The sequence below is a fragment of the Salvelinus namaycush genome, chromosome 39 (assembly GCF_016432855.1).
Source record: "Salvelinus namaycush isolate Seneca chromosome 39, SaNama_1.0, whole genome shotgun sequence".
Taxonomy (NCBI): Eukaryota; Metazoa; Chordata; class Actinopteri; order Salmoniformes; family Salmonidae; genus Salvelinus; species Salvelinus namaycush.
Genome location: NC_052345.1, coordinates 16,046,939 through 16,073,556, shown reverse-complemented (window position 1 = coordinate 16,073,556; position 26,618 = coordinate 16,046,939). Strand labels below are relative to the sequence as shown.

The 26,618-nt window shown below is 46.2% G+C and overlaps 1 protein-coding gene across 1 annotated transcript in view; it reads left to right on the top strand.

Annotated features, from left to right (window-relative positions):
* LOC120032975 (inactive rhomboid protein 2-like) overlaps nucleotides 1-25,775 on the top strand; it is a 42,333-nt gene extending 16,558 nt beyond the window's left edge. The window contains exons 3-18 of the mRNA XM_038979251.1: nucleotides 2,342-2,503; nucleotides 4,097-4,251; nucleotides 4,768-4,972; nucleotides 9,195-9,407; nucleotides 9,930-10,058; nucleotides 14,416-14,516; nucleotides 14,819-15,031; nucleotides 15,229-15,340; nucleotides 15,518-15,592; nucleotides 17,429-17,590; nucleotides 17,857-17,942; nucleotides 18,078-18,141; nucleotides 18,385-18,555; nucleotides 18,665-18,765; nucleotides 19,681-19,834; nucleotides 23,439-25,775. Coding sequence (XP_038835179.1) covers nucleotides 2,354-2,503; nucleotides 4,097-4,251; nucleotides 4,768-4,972; nucleotides 9,195-9,407; nucleotides 9,930-10,058; nucleotides 14,416-14,516; nucleotides 14,819-15,031; nucleotides 15,229-15,340; nucleotides 15,518-15,592; nucleotides 17,429-17,590; nucleotides 17,857-17,942; nucleotides 18,078-18,141; nucleotides 18,385-18,555; nucleotides 18,665-18,765; nucleotides 19,681-19,834; nucleotides 23,439-23,858 — 2,511 coding nt within the window. The 5' untranslated portion in view covers nucleotides 2,342-2,353 and the 3' untranslated portion in view covers nucleotides 23,859-25,775. The remainder of the gene's footprint in view (nucleotides 1-2,341; nucleotides 2,504-4,096; nucleotides 4,252-4,767; nucleotides 4,973-9,194; nucleotides 9,408-9,929; nucleotides 10,059-14,415; nucleotides 14,517-14,818; nucleotides 15,032-15,228; nucleotides 15,341-15,517; nucleotides 15,593-17,428; nucleotides 17,591-17,856; nucleotides 17,943-18,077; nucleotides 18,142-18,384; nucleotides 18,556-18,664; nucleotides 18,766-19,680; nucleotides 19,835-23,438) is intronic.
* Nucleotides 25,776-26,618: the final 843 nt, after the last annotated feature.

Below are 26,618 nucleotides of genomic sequence, written 5' to 3'. Positions count from 1 at the left end.
GTTTGCTTTGCTGGAAGGTCTATACAGGGCTTTGCTGGAAGGTCTATACAGCCTGCCCATGAAATGCTTGGGCAGGCTGTCTAAGTCCAAACAGTGTAATATAATCATGAATAATGATGAGTGAGAAAGTTACAGGCACAAAGATCATACCCCCAAGACATACTAACCTTTCACCATTACCAGTAACAGGGGAAGTTAGCATTTTGGGGGGGTGGGGTTATGATATTCATGCCTCTGAGAAAGTTACACTCATCATTATTCGTAATCGTGGTAGCATCCACATAAATGTAGAAGTGTTCAGAAAAATATTGTTTTCTTATTTACAGTAGAAGTGAGTCCAGAATTACACAATACGTGATTTACCATTCATTTCTTTTGGAAACAAAATCATCCGAAAGACACTAAGTGAATTTGTCCAAATACTAATAACAGAACTAGATGCATACATGTTTGATCTTGAATCCAAAATGCTGCAGTATGGAGTCACATTAAGGTTTCAGCTTCACTGACCAAAGAATTACATAGGGGAGTATATGTAACCAATGTGAAATGGCTAGCTAGGTAGCGGTGGTGCGCGCTAGCAGCCTTTCAGTCGGTGACGTCACTTGCTCTGAGACTTGAAGTAGTGGTTCCCCTTGCTCTGCAAGGGCCGCGGCTTTTGTGGAGCGATGGGTAACGATGCTTCGTGGGTGACTGTTGTTGATGTGTGCAGAAGGTGCCTGGTTCGCGCCCGGGTCGTGGGCGAGGGGATGGACGTAAAGTTAAACTGTTACATATATATAGATAGAATTATAAGGCTAGTGATATCTCTTTCTTTCTTTCTCTTGCTCTTTCTCTAAAAATGTGTCCCGACAGGTGCAACTTTCTAGGAATGACATGTTGCAGCCTACATCCCCACTAGCACTGCCAAGTAACAAGCCATTGTCTCAGTCACCTCAGTCTCAACCATGCATTCATTCAAGCTCCTACCACGATGCTTCTATCTAATGACTGGCTGGCGTCCTACAGACGAGGTCACAGCCCCTGCAGAAAACCTATTGTTAACTCATTCAGTGTAGCGGCCCACAAGAACCCTTTAACTAATTGCATGTCAAATAAGAATGATGGTACTGATAGACAGACAAGTGTTTGGGTGACATTACTAAATTGCATAGAAGGGTTGCTAACACACAGGGTTGCTAATGTAACTGATTTATGCGGTCTCGTCCAGGATCTCATCAAACTAACATGGACAAAACACCTGCTGTTTTTCTAAGGCATATTTGCTTGGACAGGCAGTGTTTTCCTTCAATAGATATTGTTATGTATGTGGCGGAAAAGGCGGGCTTCTCTCTCAGGACCTACTGGGCCCCAGTGATATGGATATTGTTTACGTAGTGCCGGTCAGCGACTGTTACCCAAGAGTGGGGCTAGGCTAGCGCGCCAGGCTCCTATTCCCTCACATTGCTGGGTCTTGTTCATTAGGGCGTGCAAAGGAAAACGCTTTGCAACAGAAAACAAGAATGAGCGTTTCTTATTGGCCAAAACCTGGTAGTCCCTCCCTGTTTCAGTCCGTTTCCTTTTGTTTGGTGTCTAATGAACGCTACCCTGGGGAATGAGACTAGGGTTATGCCTCTGTTGTGACAAGAGTTATCATATAGGGTTTCTTTCCAGCTCGACCCACTGACCCAGTCTTCATATAGACACAGTAGCATGCCCAATGCGCACATACAGTATATATTGTTTAGCCTATTTCTGTAGAGTTCTGAGGAAAGTTAGATGGAGATGTCCAGGCATTGGGTTTTCTGGTGTTGGGACCGCTGGAGTGTGATTGCGCTGCATTCGTGTGTGCTGTGGCGGGCTACTTTTGTGTTGTTTTTAATGGTTTAGCTGATGGGCATTTACATGGAAAACGAAGCTTCAGCGAAAAGGGTGGTATTCAAATCCAGTGGTTTCCTTTCCCTATACACGTGTGGAAGGTTCTTTTCAGCAGGGCAATGTGTCCTTCCTTTTTGCAGATAGGAGTTCCTCTAGTCATTTGTCATTTGGCTAATATGTTTGTGTTAAAGTAGCTACTTCAGTTAGTTCCTGAATGGTTCAAAGTTCAAAGTAGGACGTGTCTGAGTAGGTCAGTCTTTGTAAATGGAACCACATTTGCGCAAGTTGAGAGTGAAAGTGGAAGTTGTAGGCTACTGAGAAGTAGAGGTGATATGAGGGTTGTGAGGAATGGAAAGAAAGGGTCACGGCTGGTTTCACATCTCTTTAAGACGGAAGAAAGAAAGAAGAAATGCACGTTTTTGTCTTTGAAGAAGATTCCATCTCAAACACGCCATTAATCAATTTTACTCTCGTTTGCCCTCAGAACTCAGACAGGATGGCGTCACAGGAAGGGGGGGAGCCTCCTCCTAACGGCAGCCAATCAGACAGCCGGTTGAAGAGCAAGAAGCCACCCAGTCTGGTCATAGCCATCCCTGCCCCAGAGGAAGAAGAGCGGGTTGAAGAGGGAGCTGAAACGGTCAAGCAGGTACCCCTTTCACCTGCTCTTTCCATGTTGACCCCTCTTTATGGAAACATGGTCTGTACTTGGAAAATGTCAGTTGATGCTCTGATGAAGGTCATTTCAATAGGAGAGGGAAGAATTGGCAAGCTAACTTTTACAGTTGGTAGTATAGTCGGGGAGTTTCAGCCCCCAACTGAAAACCTTTTTACTAAAGAGGAGAATGCTATCGCCCTTGCCTTCATACACAGTAATGTGTCTATGGGCACTGGGCCAGCCATATCCCAACCAGCCTCCCAAACCTCCCCCACCCCCCCACCCCACCCCAGTCCACTCATGCTAGTGTTGCACGGTCACTCACGACTAGCTACTCTATAGCAAAGCCGAGATATGCCCTGTTAACATTCCTGTCTTTACATGTCGGCCTTTATAAATAGGGCCAGGGTTTTTTCTGACCTGGACAAAATTACCCCCAAAATCCAGATTTTTAGTTTCCCCTATAAGACCCATAAATGGCCATTTGAAAGCTGTTCTGGTCTAATGTAGTTACATTAGCTAGATGTTGGGTACATGTATCCATGTTCCTGGTTAACTCACATCTCTGTCTCTGTCTGGACTGGCCCCGGGGGACTCCTTCAGATTCAGTGGTTATTTTACCTGAAATGATGTGCTCCAATCACGCATAAAGCACTCCCTGCACCATTACCTTTCACAAGTCATCATTGTTAGGCGTCTGCCTGCAGAGCGGATGTGTCGGAAAGGGATGAGGGAGGGTGTGTGTGTGGGGGACAGTGGGTGGGTGGGTAGGTGAGTGTGTGGGTGGGTGTGTGTGTGAGGGAGAGTGCACGTGTGAGAACACAAGTGTGTGTGCTCATTAATTTGTGTGCATGCGTGTGTGTGTGTGTGCATGCGTGTGGGTGTGTTTCCCCAACAAAGAGCCTCTGGTGGCAGGCTGGCTAGCTAAGCACGCCCCCTGCTGGCTGACACACAGGCAGCTCACATGGCTCTCACAATACTCCGTTAACTCCACAGTGACTCCACAAGTCGTTAGCCAAGTCGCCGTTAAAGACACGAATGGGCTTTGAAAGAACATGCCATACAAAATGAAATAACATTACAATGGAAAAATATTACGCTTTAGTATGATCTGGTGTTTTCCTAGTATCACTTCTATGTTTTGTAAAAAAAAATGTATATTTGTGCATTTTGCTGCAGTCTCAGAAAAAGAAAACTCCGTACTTTGCCATTCTTACACTTCTGTTCTGGAATAAGGTGATTGATCTGAGCTAAACCAGGTAGTTGTAATCACTACAGGCAATGGAACGCTGTTGACTGAATCATAACAAAACAATCATGCACTTAACACGCATTTCTGTCCAAATGTTCCATTGACGACAATGGACGATTTACACGATCTTCAAATTATTCACACACCACAAGGGACGATTTAGCCCAGTAGTTTACCTGTGATGGCGTAAATCCCATTTATATTCAGCCAGTCCATTTCAAGTGCCCTTTACTTTCATGGCCTGCGGTATACTGGCTCTCTGAGGTAGGATTATGCTCAGTAGGCCTACCTGTATACTGACCCTCTGCTCTTTCCCCTGTCCCTCTGTCCAGCCCCTGCGTTCGTCCCTGAAGAAGAGCGAGAGCCTGCAGCAGGCCAGTCCTCTGTCTGACAGTGGTACTGATGGTGGTGGTGGAGGAGGTCACAATGTTGGGGACAGGAGGGCAGCCTTCCACAGACAGAACTCCCTGTCTCAGAGCATACGCAAGTAAGTGGGGGTGGAGAGAGAGAGAAGTGGGAAGAAATAAAGGGAGGAAGAAACTAACGGAGGGCAGAAGAAAAAGCTGAAAGGGTGTATAGGAGGATTTCAGGGGCAGTGGGTGAGAAAGGAGGAAGAGGGAAGAGGGCAAAAAGAAAGGGGAGGTACTGTATGAGAAGGGGATGGGGGGGTGGAAAGAGGCTGTAGATTAAAAGATGGCGGCAGAGAGAGAAATGGAAGGGAGAGCGAGAGAAAAGACAGTGGGAGAATCACACTTGCATACTCTTCGCATCCTCTCCTCCTTCTCAAACCCCATTGGAGAAGGAGGTCAGAGGGGAGGGACCTCTGGCTTTCTCATCCAATGGATTTTGAGAATTGGGGGGGGGGGGGGCATATAACGGGGGATTTCCTTTTATGACTGTTTGGAATGTTGGACATAATCAAGTTGTATTCTCTCTTATTATTCTCTCCTCTTCCCCCTTCCCGCTCTTCCAATACCCTGTCTCTCCCTCCCCCTCCTGCCAGGGGTACAGCCCAAGCTACAGCCCAGGCAGCAGGTTGGTTCGGGGTGGGTGAGGACTGTGAGACCAAGCAGCAGCTATGGCAGAAGAAGAGCCTGCGCCACTGCAGCCAGCGCTACGGCAAGCTCAAGGCCCAGTACAGAGAGCCAGAGCTCCCCATCAGCATGGACCAGGGCCTGGACTCACCCGCCGCAAACAAGATGCCCAAGGTAGGCTCCTAGCCCCTAGGTCTGACAGAACTGGGTCGGTACAGTGCATTCGGGAAGTATTCAGACCCCTTGACTTTTTCCACATTTTGTTACGTTACAGCCTTATTCTAAAACAGATTCAATTGAGGTTTTTAGACATTTTTGCAAATGTATTGAACATAAAAAAACGTAATATCACATTTTACATAAGTATTCAGACCCTTTACTCAGTACTTTGTTGAATCACCTTTGGCAGCGATTACAGCCTCGAGTTTTCTTGGGTATGACGCTACAACTTGGCACAGCTGTATTTGGGGAGTTTCTCCCATTCTTCTCTGCAGATCCTCTCAAGCTCTGTCAGGTTGGATGGGGAGCGTCGCTGCACAGCTATTTTCAGGTCTCTCCAGAGATGTTCGATTGCGTTCAAGTCCGGGCTCTGGCTAGGCCACTCAAGGATGTTCAGAGACTTGTCCCGAAGCCACTCCTGCGTTGTCTTGGCTGTGTGCTTAGTATTGTTGTCCTGTTGGAAGGTGAACCTTCGACCCAGTCTGAGGTCCTCAGCGCTCTGGAGCAGGTTTCCATCAAGGATCTCTCTGTACTTTGTGCCGTTCATCTTTCCCTCGATCCTGACTAGTCTCCCAGTCCCTGCTGCTGAAAAACATATCCAGAGCATGATGCTGCCACCACCATACTTCACCGTAGAGATGGTGGCAGGTTTCCTTCAGAGTTGGCATTCAGGCCAAAGAGTTCAATCTTGGTTTCATCAGACCAGAGAATCTTGTTTCTCATGGTCTGAGAGTCTTTAGGTACCTTTTGGCAAGCTTCAATCGGGCTCTCATGTGCCTTTTACTGAGGAGTGGCTTTCGTTTGGCCACTCTACCATAAAGGCCTGATTGGTGGAGAGCTGCACAGATAGTTGTCCTTCTGGAAGGTTCTCCCATCTCCACAGAGGAACTCTGGAGCACTGTCAGAGTGACCATCAGGTTCTTGGTCACCTCCCTGAACAAGGCCCTTCTCTTTGTAAGGGCGGCCAGCTCTAGGAAGAGTCTTGGGGGTTCCAAACTTCTTCCAATTAAGAATGATGGAGGCCACAGTGTTTTTGGGGACCTTCAATATTGCAGAAATGTTGTGGTACCCTTCCCCAGATCTGTGCCTCAACACAATCCTGTCTCGGAGCTCTACGGACAATTCCTTCGACCTCATGGCTTTGTTTTTGCTCTGACATGCATTGTCAACTGTGTGACCTTAAATAGACAGGTGTGTGCCTTTCCAAATCATGTCCAATCAATTGAATTTACCACAGGTGGACTCCAATCAAGTTGTAGAAGCATCTCAAGGATGAATAATGGAAACAGGATGCACCTGAGCTCAATCGAAATCTCATAGCAAAGGGTTTGAATACTTATGTGAATAAGTTATTTCTGTTTTTAACTTTTAATAGTTTAGCAAAAATTTCAAAAACCTGTTTTGACTTTGTCATTATGGGGTATTGTGTGTAGATTGATTGAGGGAAAACTTATTTAATCCATTTTAGAAGAAGGCAATAACGAAAAAGTCAAGTGGTCTGAATGCTTTCTGAATGCACTGTATTAGCAGTGTCCAGGGAGTGAGGGATAGGGGCTGTTTGTAGACGGGGCCACTGTATTAGCAGTGCCCAGGGAGTGAGGGATAGGGGCTGTTTGTAGACGGGGCCACTGTATTAGCAGTGCCCAGGGAGTGCGGGATAGGGGCTGTTTGTAGACGGGGCCACTGTATTAGCAGTGTCCAGGGAGTGAGGGATAGGGGCTGTTTGTAGACGGGGCCACTGTATTAGCAGTGCCCAGGGAGTGAGGGATAGGGGCTGTTTGTAGACGGGGCCACTGTATTAGCAGTGTCCAGGGAGTGAGGGATAGGGGCCACTGTATTAGCAGTGCCCAGGGAGTGAGGGATAGGGGCTGTTTGTAGACGGGGCCACTGTATTAGCAGTGCCCAGGGAGTGAGGGATAGGGGCCACTGTATTAGCAGTGCCCAGGGAGTGAGGGATAGGGGCTGTTTGTAGACGGGGCCACTGTATTAGCAGTGCCCAGGGAGTGAGGGATAGGGGCTGTTTGTAGACGGGGCCACTGTATTAGCAGTGTCCAGGGAGTGAGGGATAGGGGCTGTTTGTAGACGGGGCCACTGTATTAGCAGTGCCCAGGGAGTGAGGGATAGGGGCTGTTTGTAGACGGGGCCACTGTATTAGCAGTGTCCAGGGAGTGAGGGATAGGGGCTGTTTGTAGACGGGGCCACTGTATTAGCAGTGCCCAGGGAGTGAGGGATAGGGGCTGTTTGTAGACGGGGCCACTGTATTAGCAGTGTCCAGGGAGTGAGGGATAGGGGCTGTTTGTAGACGGGGCCACTGTATTAGCAGTGCCCAGGGAGTGAGGGATAGGGGCTGTTTGTAGACGGGGCCACTGTATTAGCAGTGCCCAGGGAGTGAGGGATAGGGGCTGTTTGTAGACGGGGCCACTGTATTAGCAGTGCCCAGGGAGTGAGGGATAGGGGCTGTTTGTAGACGGGGCCACTGTATTAGCAGTGCCCAGGGAGTGAGGGATAGGGGCTGTTTGTAGACGGGGCCACTGTATTAGCAGTGCCCAGGGAGTGAGGGATAGGGGCTGTTTGTAGATGGGGCCACTGTATTAGCAGTGCCCAGGGAGTGAGGGATAGGGGCCACTGTATTAGCAGTGCCCAGGGAGTGAGGGATAGGGGCTGTTTGTAGACGGGGCCACTGTATTAGCAGTGCCCAGGGAGTGAGGGATAGGGGCTGTTTGTAGACGGGGCCACTGTATTAGCAGTGCCCAGGGAGTGAGGGATAGGGGCCACTGTATTAGCAGTGCCCAGGGAGTGAGGGATAGGGGCTGTTTGTAGACGGGGCCACTGTATTAGCAGTGCCCAGGGAGTGAGGGATAGGGGCCACTGTATTAGCAGTGCCCAGGGAGTGAGGGATAGGGGCTGTTTGTAGACGGGGCCACTGTATTAGCAGTGCCCAGGGAGTGAGGGATAGGGGCCACTGTATTAGCAGTGCCCAGGGAGTGAGGGATAGGGGCTGTTTGTAGACGGGGCCACTGTATTAGCAGTGCCCAGGGAGTGAGGGATAGGGGCTGTTTGTAGACGGGGCCACTGTATTAGCAGTGCCCAGGGAGTGAGGGATAGGGGCCACTGTATTAGCAGTGCCCAGGGAGTGAGGGATAGGGGCTGTTTGTAGACGGGGCTACTGTATTAGCAGTGCCCAGGGAGTGAGGGATAGGGGCCACTGTATTAGCAGTGCCCAGGGAGTGAGGGATAGGGGCTGTTTGTAGACGGGGCCACTGTATTAGCAGTGCCCAGGGAGTGAGGGATAGGGGCTGTTTGTAGACACTGTATCTGTTGCACAATCAAATCAACTTGACCTAACAAGACGCTATCGTCACTTGTCTCGGTGTCCGACATCCGATTAGACTCCACTTTTGGACCTCTACTCAGAATGGAGAGATCGCAGAGAGGAGGTGGAGGAAGGGTGGCGGTAGTGTCACTCACGGGGAAGTGAAGTGCACCCTCTGCCTGCCCTAAATAATGCAGAGCGGGGCACCGTGTTGACAGAAGGCAGGCTTACATCTGAGCCCCAACCAGACGTGGTGTTTCTGTTAGTCCCCACACACTCCGCTCTCCTCCACCGACTCCAACACACCCGCTCACTCCTGGGTGCTTATTCGTCTCCACGACTCTCTCTCTCTCTCTCTCTCTCCTTCTGTCTGTCACTCTCTGCCCCCTTATTTCTGTCTGTCCCTCTCTCTCTCTCCCAATCTCTCTCTTTTTTGTTCATCTTTCTCCTTTGCGCTCTGTCAACACCTATGAAGACTCGGGTAAGACTTCATAACGAGCGTCTACACTCACGCTGACTGACACCTCTATACACACACACACACAGACGCAAACACACACGCACACTCAGAACACTCCTAGTAGATGGATTAAAGATGTGTGAATGTCATTGTGCCATCAGTAACGCTTTCACGTGGAGCTGTCAGTGTAATTCTGTGTCAGCTCTTGTAGAGTGCAATGTTTTCATGATTTCGTTTCCTCCAGCTAGTTTAAATGTCCCCTCCTTGAGGATTTCAGCATTACAATGTAGCTTTTTTGTGTGTTGAAGCTAACGATGTGACAGTTCATTCGTTTGTTTATTTCTGTTTCATACCCTGTCTGTCTGCCTCTCTTTCGCCCCCCCCCCCCCCCCCCCCCCCCCCAGATTGTGGACCCCCTAGCTCGGGGGCGAGCGTTCCGTTACCCGGATGAGACGGACCGACCTCCACGTACCCCCCACACGGGACCCGTCACCCCGGGGTTTACCTCCCTGTCCTCCTTCACCTCCCAGCGCTCTGGGGGCTACGCCCGTCTGCCCCAACGCAAGAGGGAGTCTGTCGCCCGCATGAGTATACGAGCAGCATCCAACCTGCTCAGGGTGAGCGGGCACTGGGGGGGGACGTTAGGTGAAGTGTGCGTGCCGGGGTGGGTGTGGATGGGGTTTCCTCTCCAACCTGCTCAGGGTGAGCGGGCACTGGGGGGGAACGTTAGGTGAAGTGTGCGTGCCGGGGTGGGTGTGGATGGGGTTTCCTCTCCAACCTGCTCAGGGTGAGCGGGCACTGGGGGGGAACGTTAGGTGAAGTGTGCGTGCCGGGGTGGGTGTGGATGGGGTTTCCTCTCCAACCTGATCATCCCTGGGGAGCGTTACAGGAAACTAGACTACCTTTGAGTGTACATTCCAAAGTATGTGTGTTGCTATTGAGCGAAATACATATGAATGTTTGATGGTTTTGTGTATCTACGTTCCTGACATAAATACAGATTTTTCTATCGCTTAAAAGACTGCTATGTTGATCTGTGTATGTTGTACTCTACTTCACAGTCATATTTGAGTTGTCTCTCCCCACATGCTAGTCGTTGATGTTGTCCCACTAACGTCCTGGTTGTGTGTGTGGTTCAGGGTCGTTCAGGTCTAGTGGGCTCCCAGACCGGTCGTAGTTTCCCCCGGCGGAGCTTCGCCCGGCCCAGCTGGCTGGAGGAGGACACCGTGGACTCGGCAGACACTCACGGGTCCGTCTTCTTCAGCAAGGTAGTGATACTCTGTCTACCTTTCTCCCGGTGTCCTTCTCTTGCTTTCTCTGTCTCTCTTTTGGTTTGTCTGTCTCTCCGCGTGCCTCAGTCTCTCTCTTCTCTCCCTCTGCTTTCGCTGCCTCCGTCTGTGTGTTCTTGTTTGTATTAGTTCTGTCTCTTCTATATGTCTCTGTCTCTTCTATATGTCTCTGTCTTTTCTCCTCTCTCTCTCTTCTATATGTCTCTCTGTCTCTTCTATATGTCTCTCTCTCTCTCTTCTATATGTCTCTGTCTTTTCTCCTCTCTCTCTCTTCTATATGTCTCTGTCTTTTCTCCTCTCTCTCTCTTCTATATGTCTCTGTCTTTTCTCCTCTCTCTCTCTTCTATATGTCTCTGTCTCTTCTATATGTCTCTCTCGCTCTCTTCTATATGTCTCTCTCTGTCTCTTCTATATGTCTCTGTCTCTTCTATATGTCTCTTCTATATGTCTCTGTCTTTTCTCCTCTCTCTCTCTTCTATATGTCTCTCTGTCTCTTCTATATGTCTCTTCTATATGTCTCTGTCTTTTCTCCTCTCTCTCTCTTCTATATGTCTCTCTCTGTCTCTTCTATATGTCTCTGTCTCTTCTATATGTCTCTTCTATATGTCTCTGTCTTTTCTCCTCTCTCTCTCTTCTATATGTCTCTATGTCTCTTCTGTATGTCTCTTCTATACGTTTCTGTCTTTTCTCCTCTCTCTCTCTCTCTTCTATATGTCTCTCTGTCTCTTCTATATGTCTTTCTGTCTCTTCTATATGTCTCTTCTATATGTCTCTGTCTTTTCTCCTCTCTCTCTTCTATATGTCTCTATGTCTCTTCTATATGTCTCTTCTATATGTCTCTGTCTTTTCTCCTCTCTCTCTCTTCTATATGTCTCTCTGTCTCTTCTATATGTCTCTGTCTTTTCTCCTCTGTATGTCTCTGTCTTTTCTCCTCTCTCTCTCTTCTATATGTCTCTCTGTCTCTTCTATATGTCTCTTCTATATGTCTCTGTCTTTTCTCCTCTATATGTCTCTGTCTTTTCTCCTCTATATGTCTCTGTCTTTTCCCCTCTCTCTCTCTTCTATATGTCTCTCTGTCTCTTCTATATATCTCTCTGTCTCTTCTATATGTCTCTGTCTTTTCTATATGTCTCTCTGTCTCTTCTATATGTCTCTATCTTTTCTCCTCTCTCTCTTCTATATGGCTTTTCTATATGTCTCTTCTATATGTCTCTCTGTCTCTTCTATATGTCTCTTCTATATGTCTATGTCTCTTCTATATGTCTCTCTGTCTCTTCTATATGTCTCTTCTATATGTCTCTGTTTCTTCTATATGTCTCTGTCTTTTCTCCTCTCTTTCTTCTATATGTCTCTCTGTCTCTTCTATATGTCTCTTCTATATGTCTCTGCCTTTTCTCCTCTATATGTCTCTGTCTTTTCCCCTCTCTCTCTTCTATATGTGTCTCTGTCTTTTCTCCTCTCTCTCTCTTCAATATGTCTCTGACTCTTCTATATGTCTTTCTTTTCTCTTCTATATGTCTCTGTCTTTTTTCTCTCTCTCTTCTATATGTCTCTCTGTCTCTTCTATATGTCTCTTCTATATGTCCTTCTTTTCTCCTCTATATGTCTCTGTCTCTTCTATATGTCTCTGTCTTTTTTTCTCTCTCTCTTCTATATGTCTCTCTCTCTTCTATATGTCTCTGTCTCTTCTATATGTCTCTGTCTTTTCTCCTCTCTCTCTTCTATATGTCTCTGTTTCTTCTATATGTCCCTGTCTCTTCTATATGTCTCTTCTACATGTCTCTTCTATATGTCTTTCTTTTCTCCTCTATATGTCTCTGTCTCTTCTATATGTCTCTGTCTTTTTTTCTCTCTCTCTTCTATATGTCTCTCTGTCTCTTCTATATGTCTCTCTGTCTCTTCTATATTTCTCTGTCTCTTCTATATGTCTCTGTCTTTTCTCCTCTGTCTCTTCTATATGTCTCTCTGTCTCTTCTATATGTCTCTTCTATATGTCTCTGCCTTTTCTCCTCTATATGTCTCTGTCTTTTCCCCTCTCTCTCTTCTATATGTGTCTCTATCTTTTCTCCTCTCTCTCTCTTCAATATGTCTCTCTGTCTCTTCTATATGTCTTTCTTTTCTCATCTATATGTCTCTGTCTCTTCTATATGTCTCTGTCTTTTTTCTCTCTCTCTTCTATATGTCTCTCTGTCTCTTCTATATGTCTCTCTGTCTCTTCTATATGTCTCTGTCTCTTCTATATGTCTCTGTCTTTTTTTCTCTCTCTCTTCTATATGTCTCTCTGTCTCTTCTATATGTCTCTGTCTTTTCTCCTCTATATGTCTCTGTCTTTTCTCCTCTCTCTCTCTTCTATATGTCTCTTCTATATGTCTCTGTCTTTTCCCCTCTCTATCTCTTCTATATGTTTCTCTGTCTCTTCTATATGTCTCTGTCTCTTCTATATGTCTCTTCTATATGTCTCTCTCTCTCTTCTATATGTCTCTCTGTCTCTTCTATATGTCTCTTCTATATGTCTCTGTCTTTTCCCCTCTCTATCTCTTCTATATGTCTCTCTGTCTCTTCTATATGTCTCTTCTATATGTCTCTCTCTCTCTTCTATATGTCTCTCTGTCTCTTCTATATGTCTCTGTCTCTTCTATATGTCTCTTCTATATGTCTCTCTCTCTCTTCTATATGTCTCTCTATCTCTTCTATATGTCTCTGTCTCTTCTATATGTCTCATCTACATGTCTCTGTCTTTTCTCCTCTCTCTCTTCTATATGTCTCTCTGTCTCTTCTATATGTCTCTTCTATATGTCTCTGTCTCTTCTATATGTCTCTCTGTCTCTTCTATATGTCTCTGTTTCTTTTATATGTCTCTGTCTTTTCTCCTCTCTCTCTCGTCTATATGTCTCTCTGTGTCTTCTATATGTCTCTTCTATATGTCTCTGTCTTTTCCCCTCTCTTTCTTCTATATGTCTATCTTTCTCTTCTGTATGTCTCTTCTATATGTCTCTGTCTGTCTCTTCTATGTCTCTCTATGTCTCTTCTATGGGTCTCTCTCTGTCTCTTCTATATGTCTCTGTCGTTTCCCCTCTCTCTCTCTTCTATATGTCTCTTCTATATGTCTTTGTCTGTCTTTTCTATATGTCTCTCTGTCTCTTCTATATGTCTCTTCTATATGTCTCTCTGTCTCTTCTATATGTCTCTTCTATATGCCTCTGTCTTTTCTCCTCTATGTCTCTGTCTTTCCCCCTCTCTCTCTCTTCTATATGTCTCTCTGTCTCTTCTATATGTCTCTTCTATATGTCTCTCTCTGTCTCTTCTATGGGTCTCTCTCTGTCTCTTCTATATGTCTCTGTCGTTTCCCCCCTCTCTCTCTCTTCTATATGTCTCTCTCTGTCGCTTCTATATGTCTCTTTTATATGTCTCTGTCTTTTCTCCTCTCTCTCTCTTCTATATGTCTCTCTGTCTCTTCTATATGTCTCTCTTTTCTCCTCTATATGTCTCTGTCGTTTCCCCTCTCTCGCTCTCTTCTATATGTCTCTCTCTGTCTCTTCTATATGTCTCTCTGTCTCTTCTATATGTCTCTTTTATATGTCTCTGTCTTTTCTCCTCTCTCTCTCTTCTATATGTCTCTCTGTCTCTTCTATATGTCTCTCTTTTCTCCTCTATATGTCTCTGTTGTTTCCCCTCTCTCTCTCTCTTCTATATGTCTCTCTCTGTCTCTCCTATATGTCTCTCTGTCTCTTCTATGTGTCTCTCTCTGTCTCTTCTATATGTCTCTGTCTGTCTCTTCTATATGTCTCTATCTATCTCTTCTATATGTCTCTGTCTGTGCTGTGTGTTCCAGGTGAAAGCAGTCAGTCTCAGTTTAGCCACTGTGCTAGATCACACAGATTAGATAATTAACACAATGTCAAGTGGCTATTTTGGGTCCCCTCCTCTCTACTCCAGCAGTCTGTATGTGCTACCAGATTAATCACAGTCTGATGGACCGGACCGGCTGCTGGATGTACCGTTGGCGTTAGAGAGATGGAGGGGTGTAGTCTGGAGAGATGTATGGGCTGGTGAGGGCTATGTGGGATGAGGGTTGGGGAGGATGGTAGGTTAAGAAAGCCAGATCCTTGTACTGTTGGTGTGAGACGTGTGTGATGGAGTATGTAGTGATTTATATGGACTGGTAGAGGGGGACGATGGTGTGTAGGGGAGGATAGCAGACGGAATGATTAGTGCAGAATGGTGGATGGCATTTTCTACGTTAAGACAGTTGAGAAGAGATTGGTTTTCTGTGGGCCTCTCAATAACATTCTCCCCTCGTCAACTCTCTCTCTCTCTCTCTCTCTCTCTCTCTCAGGTGGATGCCCATGAGGAGTTATACTCCATGGCTGATGATGTGTTCGAGTCGCCCCCTATGTCGGCTTCCTACGGAGACCACCATGAGCCCTACCAGAGCCTGTAAGTAGCCTCCATTAGAGGGATGGGGAGAGTGATTCAAAGACATAGATTGATGAAGTCTCGTTGGCTTCTACAGTATTTGACTTTTTTTTCTTTCTCTCCTCCACTCTTTCAACCCTTCCCTTCGCCTCATGTTTCTGTCTCTGTGCGTCTCGCTCTCTCCTCCTGTCTGTCTCTCTCCCTGTGTCTGTCTCTCTCCTTGCGTCTCTTTCTCTGTGTGTGTCTCTCTCCTCCTGTCTGTCTCTCTCCCTGTGTCTGTCTCTCTCCCTGCGTCTCTTTCTCTGTGTGTGTGTCCCCCCCAGTAGGGACGTGTCTAAAACCCCCACCATGCATATTGAGAAGGCCGGGTCACAGCAGCGGGGGCGTCGTATCGCCTCCCAGGTCAAGCACTTTGCCTTTGACAAGCCCAAGCGGCAGTACGGTATGGGGGTGGTGGGAAACTGGCTCAACCGTCACTACCGCCGCAGCATCAGCAGCCAGGTGCAGAAACAGCTGGACGACTTCAGCAGCCACAGGTGAGGAGGGCAGGGAAACACGCATATGAATACGTACAGTACTTTCACACACACAATCCACACCTAGTACTTCACACTTAGTGGGCATTCATTCATCTCTGAGAACCACATACGTGATTTTCGCTCTGCGGTGATATCGTTTTTCAAATGATCCAATTCGAATAAGTAAAACGACCCTGCCGTGTCGTCTCCCTCAGACCGTACTTCACCTACTGGATCACCTTTGTCCACGTGGTCATCACCATCCTGGCCTGTGCTACCTATGGCTTTGCCCCTGTGGGGTTCGCCCAACACTCCACCTCTGAACTGGTGAGGAGACCCATAGGGCCTAGGCAACTGGACCCCCTAATAGGATCCAAAATGGCTTCTGTAATCCAGTGGTTTCTGTGGTGGCTTCTGGCATAACTCTTTTGATCCACAATGGCTACCTTTAGTGATCTATTGCGCTGTTTCTCCTGACTGTGTTTTCTTGGTCTCCCTCCACAGGTGTTGAAGAACAAAGGCATCTATGAGAGCGTCAAGTTCATCCAGCAGGAGAACTTCTGGATCGGCCCCGGCTCTGTGAGTCACTGCTCTTCTATCGCACATGTCATACATACTGAATGTCTTTTCAGTCTTACATGTGGGGTCATAGGGAAAGGCTTATAGGTGCACATACCGTAGGCTTATGCTATATTAACACACACACACACACACACACACACACACACACACACACACACACACACACACACACACACACACACACACACACACACACACACACACACACACACACACACACCTGAACCCCAGCACGTGCTGTAATCTCCTCACTATGTACCCATATCTGAATCTGATGGGCTACGTCTGCTGTGGTGTTGGTAGGTGCCAGGTGGGAGACGCACTTAGGCTTCAACAGGACACGCTAAAGAAGTTCTGGACTGACTCACTGGTACTTATTAACTAGTTATTTACTCACTTACTGCAGTGTACTTACTAGTGTGCCTTCTGACTGTACTAGTGTGCCTTCTGACTGTACTAGTGTGCCTTCTGACTGTACTAGTGTGCCTTCTGACTGTACTAGTGTGCCTTCTGACTGTGCTAGTGTGCCTTCTGACTGTACTAGTGTGCCTTTTGACTGTACTAGTGTGCCTTTTGACTGTACTAGTTTGCCTTTTGACTGTACTAGTTTGCCTTTTGACTGTACTAGTGTGCCTTTTGACTGTACTAGTTTGCCTTTTGACTGTACTAGTTTGCCTTTTGACTGTACTAGTTTGCCTTTTGACTGTACTAGTTTGCCTTTTGACTGTACTAGTGTGCCTTTTGACTGTACTAGTGTGCCTTCTGACTGTACTAGTGTGCCTTCTGACTGTACTAGTGTGCCTTTTGACTGTACTAGTGTGCCTTTTGACTGTACTAGTTTGCCTTTTGACTGTACTAGTTTGCCTTTTGACTGTACTAGTGTGCCTTCTGACTGTACTAGTGTGCCTTTTAACTGTATTAAAGTACTTTCTGACTGTACTAAAGTACTTTCTGACTGTACAAAAGTACTTTCTGACTGTTCCAAGAGACTTTCTGACTCATTCACACTTACTGACTTCATTTTGCCTTGAGAAACTTCACACTTGTCAGGTTCATATCCACTTCGACAGTGATACAGAATGTTCATTTCAGAGAATGTGGTGGGCTGACAGTCAGTAACCCACATTACAGTTTATGTTCTATGTAGGGTGTCAGGTGAAAAAGTGGGTGTGAAAAAGTGGGTGTTTTCTGATCAAGTAAGACGATGGCTCCACCACGTCATCCCACGTAGGCCACAGTATGAAGAGTGTAAAGGGTCCCACATGACTAGTCTAGTGGGTGGCTATAGCTCAAATAACTGTAGCTGTGGTTTTGGTGGAAAACTATCTTTGTCTGTTCTGTACTGTGATGCACTAGGTGCTACCTTTTTGTATGGTTGACTATCAAAATAGGATCTCTTGACTACTTACAATACAGGAAAGAGGTCTAACGACCAGCTAAAACAGAGGCTAGGCCAGTAAACCTAACTCTTTTTTTGGCCCTGGTTCTCAGTTAGGTTAACTGCTGGGGTTGCCAGGTTAACTGTGCTGGGGTTGCCAGGTTAACTGTGCTGGGGTTGCCAGGTTAGGTTAACTGTGCTGGGGTTGCCAGGTTAGGTTAACTGTGCTGGGGTTGCCAGGTTAGGTTAACTGTGCTGGGGTTGCCAGGTTAGGTTAACTGTGCTGCGGTTGCCAGGTTAACTGTGCTGGGGTTGCCAGGTTAACTGTGCTGGGGTTGCCAGGTTAGGTTAACTCTGCTGGGGTTGCCAGGTTAGGTGAACTATTTTTGGTTGCTATGTCAATTATGTGTCTGGTTGCCAGATTAACAGTGTATTCCTGTATTCTATCCTCCCAGGAGGACCTAATCCACCTTGGAGCCAAGTTCTCCCCGTGTATCCGCAAGGACAGCCAGATAGTCAGTCTCATCCAGAAAGCCAAGGACCAGGAGAGAGAGTCAGGCTGCTGTGTACAGAACGACAACTCAGGCTGTGTCCAGACCCTCAGCGACGACTGCTCGGTACGCAAACACACACGTACGCAGTAGGCTCACATGCATATGTATTATTGTAGACCCACACACATACACACAAACCACTATTGTACTCCCACTTACGTTCCCTCGCACTCTCTCTCTCTCTCTCTCTCTCTCTCTCTGTGTTACGCTCACACACACTCTCTCTCTCTGTGTTATGCTCACACACACTCTCTCCTGCCACTTAAAGATGAATGATTGTAAACTTGATCAACTTGTGTCTGGCTGTGTTTATTCTGGTCTGTGTGAAGGAGTCATTGGCCACCTTCATGAAATGGAGGGATGAAGATGTGGACATTCTGAGGTCGTCAGGCTCTGTGTGTCACCAGGACCCCAGGTACCGTCTTTGATACTGTTCTACTATAACGACTACAGTGGTAACACACACACACACACACACACAAAACTAACTCAAGAGAGTATCATAAAGTGTCTTCCTGCTATCTTATTTCCTGATGCATGCTGGGAACAGGACCTGTGAAGAGCCCGCCTCCGCAGAGCCTCACATCTGGCCCGATGACATCACACATTGGCCGGTGAGTGACAGGAGGATCAGCCAATGTTATGCTCCGTCTGACAGCCCTGCTAATATGTATTGCGTGAACAGACATCGTCATGCATTCCATTTCTACAGAATGTTGCACCCCACTGTACAGTGTAAGCCCCTGGTGTTAAAATAAAGCAGTGGATGAGAGGTGACAGAACCATCGTAACCTCAGGTCTTGGATCAGTGGAAACCAACACTAGCTTCTTCTCACCCTCCCTCCATCTGATCCCAGATCTGTACCTCCCCCCGCAAGACGAACCTGACAGGCTACAGACACATGGACTGTAACCTCAAGGGACGACCCTGCTGCATAGGAACTAAGGGCCGGTGTGAGATCACTACGAGAGAGTACTGCTCCTTCATGCACGGTTACTTCCACGAGGAGGCCACCCTCTGCTCCCAGGTAGGTGGGTGTGTGTCCGTCTGTCTGTCCTGTGGTGGGTGTTGTCTACAGGGTTTGTTTAATGACAGCCAGCTCCCCATCTGATCCGGTGGTCTCTCTTCGTTAACAGATCCACTGTCTGGATGATGTGTGTGGCCTCCTGCCCTTCCTCAACCCTGACGTCCCTGACCAGGTCTACAGGCTGTGGCTCTCCTTGTTCCTGCACGCAGGGTAATCATACACTGTATTTCTATGGTACTTTTCTATACATGATATTGTTTTTAGCCTAAAGTGCTTGACAGTAAGAGTATGTCGACCTCGGGTCATCTGACTGTAGTCACATCGGTACTTAGTGCAAATCCAAACACCATAGGTGGAGTCATGGGTTTTTGCCGACCAATTGACCTGAACAGGAAAGTCTCTGTAATACTCTGTTAAAGATCCAATGCAGCCTTTTAATCTCAATATCAAATCATTTCCGGGTAACAATTCATTAACTTACTGTGATTAAAAAATATAAAATAATGAAATGGTCAAAAATAGCTTCTTAGCAAAGCGCAATTTCTCAAGCAATAATTTAGCTAATACTATCTGGTAGGGGTCTGGGGAGGGGAAAACTTAAAATGTGCTTTTTGGAACTCTCTTTCTTATTGGTCTATTAACAATTAACAAATTTACTGCCTGCAAAACTCCATCCCACCAAAACAGCAGTTCTTACACTAAAAGGGCATTATCGTCATTTTCACAATTTCACAGTATTATTCCAACCTCAGTGTGGAAATAGATATATAAAACACAGGTAAATCACGTTTTTGACTGCACTGGGCCTTTAATACTTTGTGTAACCCTAGTTGTAGCCTACTACACGGCTCTGATTGTTCCTTGTCAGTTTACACGGTCAGTGTATGGTCAGGGATATCCCATTGTATCCCACCGTACCTAAGTATGGCCTTAACAGCAAATACTACGTCAAGAGGATTCCCCCCACATGATTCAGATATGGGTACTTAGTGAGGAGATTACAGCACGTGCTGGGGTTTGTTTGTGTGTGTGTGTGTTAATATAGCATAAACCTACGGTATGTGCGCCTATAAACCTATTTCCATGCGTTGTCCTCTGACTGGCCTCTTCCCTTTCCCTATGAAGCCTCCTCCACTGCCTGGTGTCCGTAGTGTTCCAGATGACTATCCTGAGAGACCTGGAGAAGCTGGCTGGCTGGGTCCGCATCTCTATCATCTACGTCCTCTCTGGCATCACCGGCAACCTGGCCAGCGCCCTCTTCCTCCCCTACAGAGCTGAGGTACACACACACACACACACAGGCTCACACACAGGAGCGCACGTACACACACCTGCTCAGCTAACACAACCGCCACTGCTAATCTTCATTGAGCTGGTCAGGTGTTTTCTAGGAAAGCTGGCGAGAGAGAGAGAGAGCGTTAACATCTCAGCTAGGCCCGGGCAGCCACTGAGCTTAGCACGGTTACTGGAGGAGCTTTGGATAGGGAGATTACTGGACTGGACGTGACCCCGTCTGGAGGGTAAACGATCAGGACTTAACTGCCTTTGCCCTGTCTCCGTATCACCTGAAGCTGGAACAGAACCATTACACGTGGCTTGAGAAAGCCATCGAGATCCTCTATTCGTTTGTATGCTCAAAGCATTGGTAGAAATGCCATTGACAAAAACGTATTGCAATTGTGCGAACTGGCTGAATTGCTAGGGTTGGCACAGTCAACGAGACGTTCTGACAGCCTGAGAAGAAGAGCCTTGGCTGCAGCAGCCAGATGTGGTGTGCCAGGGTCCCCCTAGTGGTGAAAAGGAGTATCAATTCACTCCATGTAAACTGTAAAGCTCCATGCATCCAACACATTTGCATTCCTTTGTCCAACACACACAACTGGGTCTCATGTTCATGTTTAATCACAAATGAGTGTTAACCCAGTCAGTTGACCCATTCTTTCTGTCTCAGACCATGTCTTGAGTCTCTCAAGTGTGGTCGCACACACAAACACACTCTTACACGTTTTGTCATTCACTGACATTCCCATTGTAGCCCTATCTTCACCTACTGAGGAAATGTCCAGCTCTCTGTGTTCCTCTCCCTGACCGGGACACGCTGGTGCTTGTTGTGTTATCTGCACATGATCTAATCCAACCAAGCCCTTTTCTTCTGCAGTGTGTGATGTGCTAATGGTAAATTAGTCCAATCCCCTTGAGGTGACGCAGCTGGCTTAATTGTGCCTGCGTGTTAAGGAGAGAGCGAGAGAGGCAGGGACATTCAGTCCAGGTTGCGGAGTCAGCAGCAGGGTAAATGTGAAGGGCACAGGAAGTGATGTCAGAGCGTCTTTGGACAAGAGACCCTGTTCCCTTGTCATCTCCTCTTATAGCTTCACCATTGGGCTATTGCTGTCCATTTGGCATAGGAAGAGTGGACAAGTTACTTAAATGTTTTTCCCTTGTTCTATTTCTTCTGGTGTTCAGACTCCTTTCTGTATGACCAGACTGTAATAGCCCGTCCATGCCAAACTTAATCGATTTACAATTGGACTCACTCGTAGTCCCGGTATGTTAGGTTGCAGAAATGAAGAGTGCAAATGTTACTGGAAAGAAGAGGGCACGCTACAGTTTTGTGCTCGAGGACAAGGCTCAGTGTGGTGGACAGGAAGCATTGTCTGTGACGTGGGCGTTGCCAAGTGGGAGAAGAGAGCTGTCGTGGATGACCTAATTGGCGCAAACCAACCTCTCCCAATTGGCCTCTGTAAAACGCACTCTCTTGCTCGCTACAGATTACCCGAAGGATATTGTGTGGGTTAACAAAGGTCCCTGCTACACTAGTCCAGATTCCTGCTCTGTTCAATTGTTGAAAAAAAGAAATGGTCTGGTCTTCCAGTGCTTCTACATACAGATTATGGATCAGAGTTTAGTACTGCCGAGGAGTACCTATTTCTGGAAGAATCCATTTTTTTCATTTCCCCAGATTACCAGCTCTAAATCTGCAGGTATGTGGCTGCAGCTGTGCGTCTTTGGCGCTAGGTACGTCTGTCACTCTCCTAGTGTGAAGTTACTGTGAGGTAGCACTCTGAAATGTCACCGCTGCTGCACCAGCAGGACGCAGGCTTTCACACAACAGGAATAGCTCCAGAGACGTGAGGCGACGCACGGCTCCTCATCTCAAGCCACTTAGGGCCCCGTTTGAGTTAAAGGGGATTATCCCATTGGTGGAGTAAACAAGACCCCGAAGCGGTGGCCGAACCAGTCTCTATCCACTGTGGTTGAACCAGTCTCTATCCACTGTGGTTGAACCAGTCTCTATCCACTGTGGTTGAACCAGTCTCTATCCACTGTGGTTGAACCAGTCTCTATCCACTGTGGTTGAACCAGTCTCTATCCACTGTGGTTGAACACATCACAAATTAGGATTAGTTTTAGGTCTTCACGATGTTGGAAACTAAATGTTTGTGTTATACCCCTAAAAGGGAGAAATATATAAATAAATAAATCACATGGAGATGTGGCTACGGCTTCAAGTCACTTGTAATGAGTCTTTTCTTATGAAATCATCAGCCATTTACCTAGGTACAAAATATGTTTCACAAATGCACTATATATTCTCCGAAATTACATAGCTGTTACAAGTGTTCAATAAACCAGTATTGTCTCATTTATACATTACAATGGCTCAATGGATCCTTTATTATCCCCCTTATCCCCCCTTAAATGCGTCACGTATCTGGTGGCAGATTTCAGAAATGCTTAATGATACAACGGTAACAGTCGCTAGTACTTCTTCAAAGGACTTTGAGTCACTCGTGAGAGCAGGAATTCAGAAGTCAGCGAGAGTTCAGACGTTCTGAAACTCAGCCTGTCAAACGAAGTGTTCAATGGCCAATGAAGCTTAGACTGTCGAGCGCCGGCTGGGGAATGATTGGATTCAGAGCACCCATATAGCGTGTCTGGAACGCGTAGGCCGCGTGCCTAGGGCGTGTGAAAAGCCTCACTCCTCCTCGCCCGTCCTTCTGGGAGGTTAGAATCTCAGATTAGCCATCTGCCCCGGTACGCCGACCACAGCACTGACGTCTATCTAATCAGGATGCCAGCTGTAGAACCAGTGACCAAAGAACCATTGCTGTTGGTTTCGACCTAGACCTAACTATTGAGGAGTTACAACTGAAATGTACATTAAGTCGTAAGGTTTAGAACGGAGGCACAATGTGATACTCTTTTGTTATACTACTTCAACAATGACACATTCCCATTTTTGGAACATCCAACGTCACTGTAGACATAAAAAAGTGAAGATGGTTAAAATGTCTGATGGTGTAATTTATATATTGATCGCAACATTTGTTTGGGGACATCATACCAAAGAGAATTACCCCGCTGAGAGGAAGTTAATTGAAGGGCTGAACCTCTCCAGACCCCTGAGCTGCATGCATTTGGATCAGTAGGCTACCGACCAAATTCACTATGACACACAGACGTCAACATTTAATGCACTCAGCTGGTGCACTTGCTTCCCATTTTGCCCGATTCCTATTGTCCTCTGCTATAAGGGACTATAACAACTCAGCCTCAGTCATCTGCCTGCCCATTAGCAAGGAGTACATAATGCTACCACCACTTCCTTCATGCTAATGTACTAGCATTTGATATGAATTTCAACAGATGCCAGTGAGCAGGATGCATGCATCTATCCTGGCATCTTCCGCTGATGTGCCCCATGCTATGGTCAACAGTGACATTCATTCATGCACATGCTGGTCTTGTCACCCATTCATCCAGTGCTGGCATCGTCATTGAGTGAAACATCATCCCCTCCCTCCATTTTGTTTAGTCAGAGCAGGTGGATGTATGACTCTCTCTTTTCCCCCTCTCTCTGTCTTTCTCCGGTTATCATCCAGGTTGGCCCAGCTGGCTCCCAGTTCGGGCTGCTTGCCTGCCTGTTTGTGGAGCTCATCCAGGGCTGGCAGATGCTGGAGAAGCCGTGGAAGGCCTTCCTCAAGCTGGTGGGCATCGTCTTCTTCCTGTTCCTGTGTGGCTTGCTGCCCTGGATCGACAACATCGCCCACATCTTCGGCTTCCTCAGCGGCCTGCTGCTCTCCTTCTCCTTCCTGCCCTACGTGACGTTCGGCGACTTCGACAAGTACCGAAAGCGTGTCCTCATCCTGCTATCGCTGCTGGTCTACCTGGGCCTGCTCTCCTCGTTGGTTGTCTGGTTCTATATCTACCCCATCAACTGGCACTGGCTGGAGCACCTCACCTGCCTGCCCTTCACCGGCAAGTTCTGCGAGAAGTACGACATCGACCATGTGGTGCACTAGAATAGCACTCACTAAAGCGCTAACAGCTAATGCTAGCTGGCTATAGAACCTGGACATTCACTAAAGCGCTAACAGCTAATGCTAACTGGCTTTAGAACCTGGACATTCACTAAAGCGCTAACGGCTAATGTGAGCTGGCTTTAGAACCTGGACAGGAAGCGCAGTGGAAAATACTTTTAAGGGAAACGGAACTTAAAGGGAGAGCGCACCTGGTTCATATGCCCGTAAGCACCCAGGGTATCTACGCACATTGCCTTCAAGACTGTACAGCTATGCTAGTTCCTCTGGAGAGAACGACTCAGTCTGAGCGTGGCGTTAAAGTGGACTTGGAAGACGACAGAGGATATCCTGCCCTGTCGTTTCATAAACTGTCACCTTAATACTACAGAGGCCTCTTATTTGTTACCTTTTGGACTCATTTTCTACAACACTGGATGTATCTAACACTACGTGATATAGCATTTCATTATGTTCAAATACTTTGAATTAGCTGTTCATGTGAGCATTTCACTATGGTATTGAATAGTTTGTCACTGGCTGGAGCGTTGTTTCAACTTGAACCTAGTTTTGTGTGCTTTTCATGACTTTTCCATGGCACTTATTTTGGGGGGACCAGTTAAGTGTTAAGAATTCCATCCAATAGCAGTTGCCTTTCACAATGAATTATACCGTACAGACAGTGTCAATAAAATAGTGTTATTGTATCTGTAAATGATGCTTGTTCTTCATCTGAAGGATTGGTCTGACCTTCCAAATCCTGCCTTCCAATCTGCCTAGGTTATTTATGGCAACTGTAGGTGCTTGATAAATATACATCTAACTAATTCCAATTGAACTGTGTCACTGCCCCAAAGACAAGCGGTTGGCCTTACGGAAGGCTTTTCAGTTTAAGTGCACTACTAATTAAACACGTTGACATGTTTTGGCCATAATTGTGGCGTTTCACTGGACACTGTGGTATAGGTTTGATACGCAAACGTTAATTAAACGTAATATCGTAAGATTATAGGATCTGACTGACTGTCCAAAAGGCAGTATGTGATCTGATAGAGCAAACTAGAAAGTCCATGTTGTTTCACTTCAAACTACGATGTGCTTGCACTATATCTCTACAGTAATATATATATATATAATAATTATAGCACTTCAGTGCTAGCAAAGCAAATTACTTATCAATGTGTTATGCGTATATATTTAAAAAGCGAACGAGAATCCGTGTACTGTGTGCCTTGATCAATGGCCATTGATTCAAGAAAGGCTGCTAGTCACTCTTGCCATTATAGATATCAAAATGGCCAACAGAGTTTCTGCCATCCCGGCCTGCTCCTGGTCTCTTGGATTATGACCCTCTCCTCTGGCAGCTGTGCACTCTTTACTGTTTAGGACGTTTCCTGAGAGGTGGATTACTGCGTTGATGTGGATTATTTGAGCAGGATTTACTATGCTTTGTTAAGTCACTTTACACACCAGCAGTCAACTGGTGGCGTTAATGGCCGACTATGTCAATAACGTGCAATTCTTCGCAGGTGTTGGTTGGACGATCGTTGAGTACAGTTTTACGTTGTTTTGTCATTTAAATGGTTGTGACCCTGTTTAATTTGCTCAGAATCTGTCCCTCTTTTCTTTTTACATGAACACTTTAGCACAGTCTGCTCCTCTTCATAGGAATTCACCGTGCCTTCTGAAATGTGTGTAACCCTTGAATTTGAGTGTCTGTAAATCGGCAAGCATAAATGCATAAGTCTGTAAATGCATTTGGACCAAATTGATTAGTTATTTATTGGAATAAAAAAGTATACTTTGGAATTTGCTCTTTTACTGAGATATTGTGATATTATTGCTGCAGTTTTTAAGATATTACCCTTACGTGTATGTACAAATTCACACGATGTTCTTAAAAATAAATGTAAATGTCATAATGTTTTCCCTTGTCTGTCTTGAGCTCATAGATTCAACTACCGGTAACCTTTTGTGAAAATGGCTTGAGGAACTACTTCTTTGGATCTATGCTTCTGAACTATTTCTCTTGACAATCGCATTCAGCCGGGTAGCGTGTTGGTGCTTGAAAAGCTAGGAATAGAAATACTGTTGTAGATTCACCCTCTTCAAGAGAGATTTACTCCACAACTTTAATCTCTGTGGGTCCAGTTTTTGCAAGCTGAGAAGTTGAAAACAAGTTGCTTTGTCTTCTAAATCTGGCATTTGTTAATCATAGAAACCCTACAGTGTAATGCATTTCTACATTCCAAGTGAAAGGGAAACAGTCAGAAACAGAAATGTTTGAAAAATAGTTTATTTTCAAAATGTTATAAAAATTAGTAACGTCTTGATTCAAGATTGATGGAGGTAGAGGTGGTGGTTTTCTACAGAGAAAAAGACGACTCATTTATCAAGGGGAATGGAAAATCCCGGGGAGGGATATTGGTAAAAATTGCTCCGTTTCAAACATTAAAATGCTATAACGTCTATCTTCAAATACTGTGCCAGCTACAAGTATATTGTTCACAACTCCATACTATATTGTTAATTGGATTCCCATAAATGTGTCATTACACCAACACCCTCCAGACATGGCCTCTTGCGGTAATGCTGCTTACTGAATACAGTAGGCCTAGCTTTGTTTAAAATGCTTGGCAGCAGCAAATAGGCGATTCTCGTAAATCCCTAGAAGTTACACGACAATAATGCTTGCTAATGGACACGTTAGCAGATAAATCCCTATAGCCCCAGGGAGAGGGGCGTGCAATACTGGTCTACTTT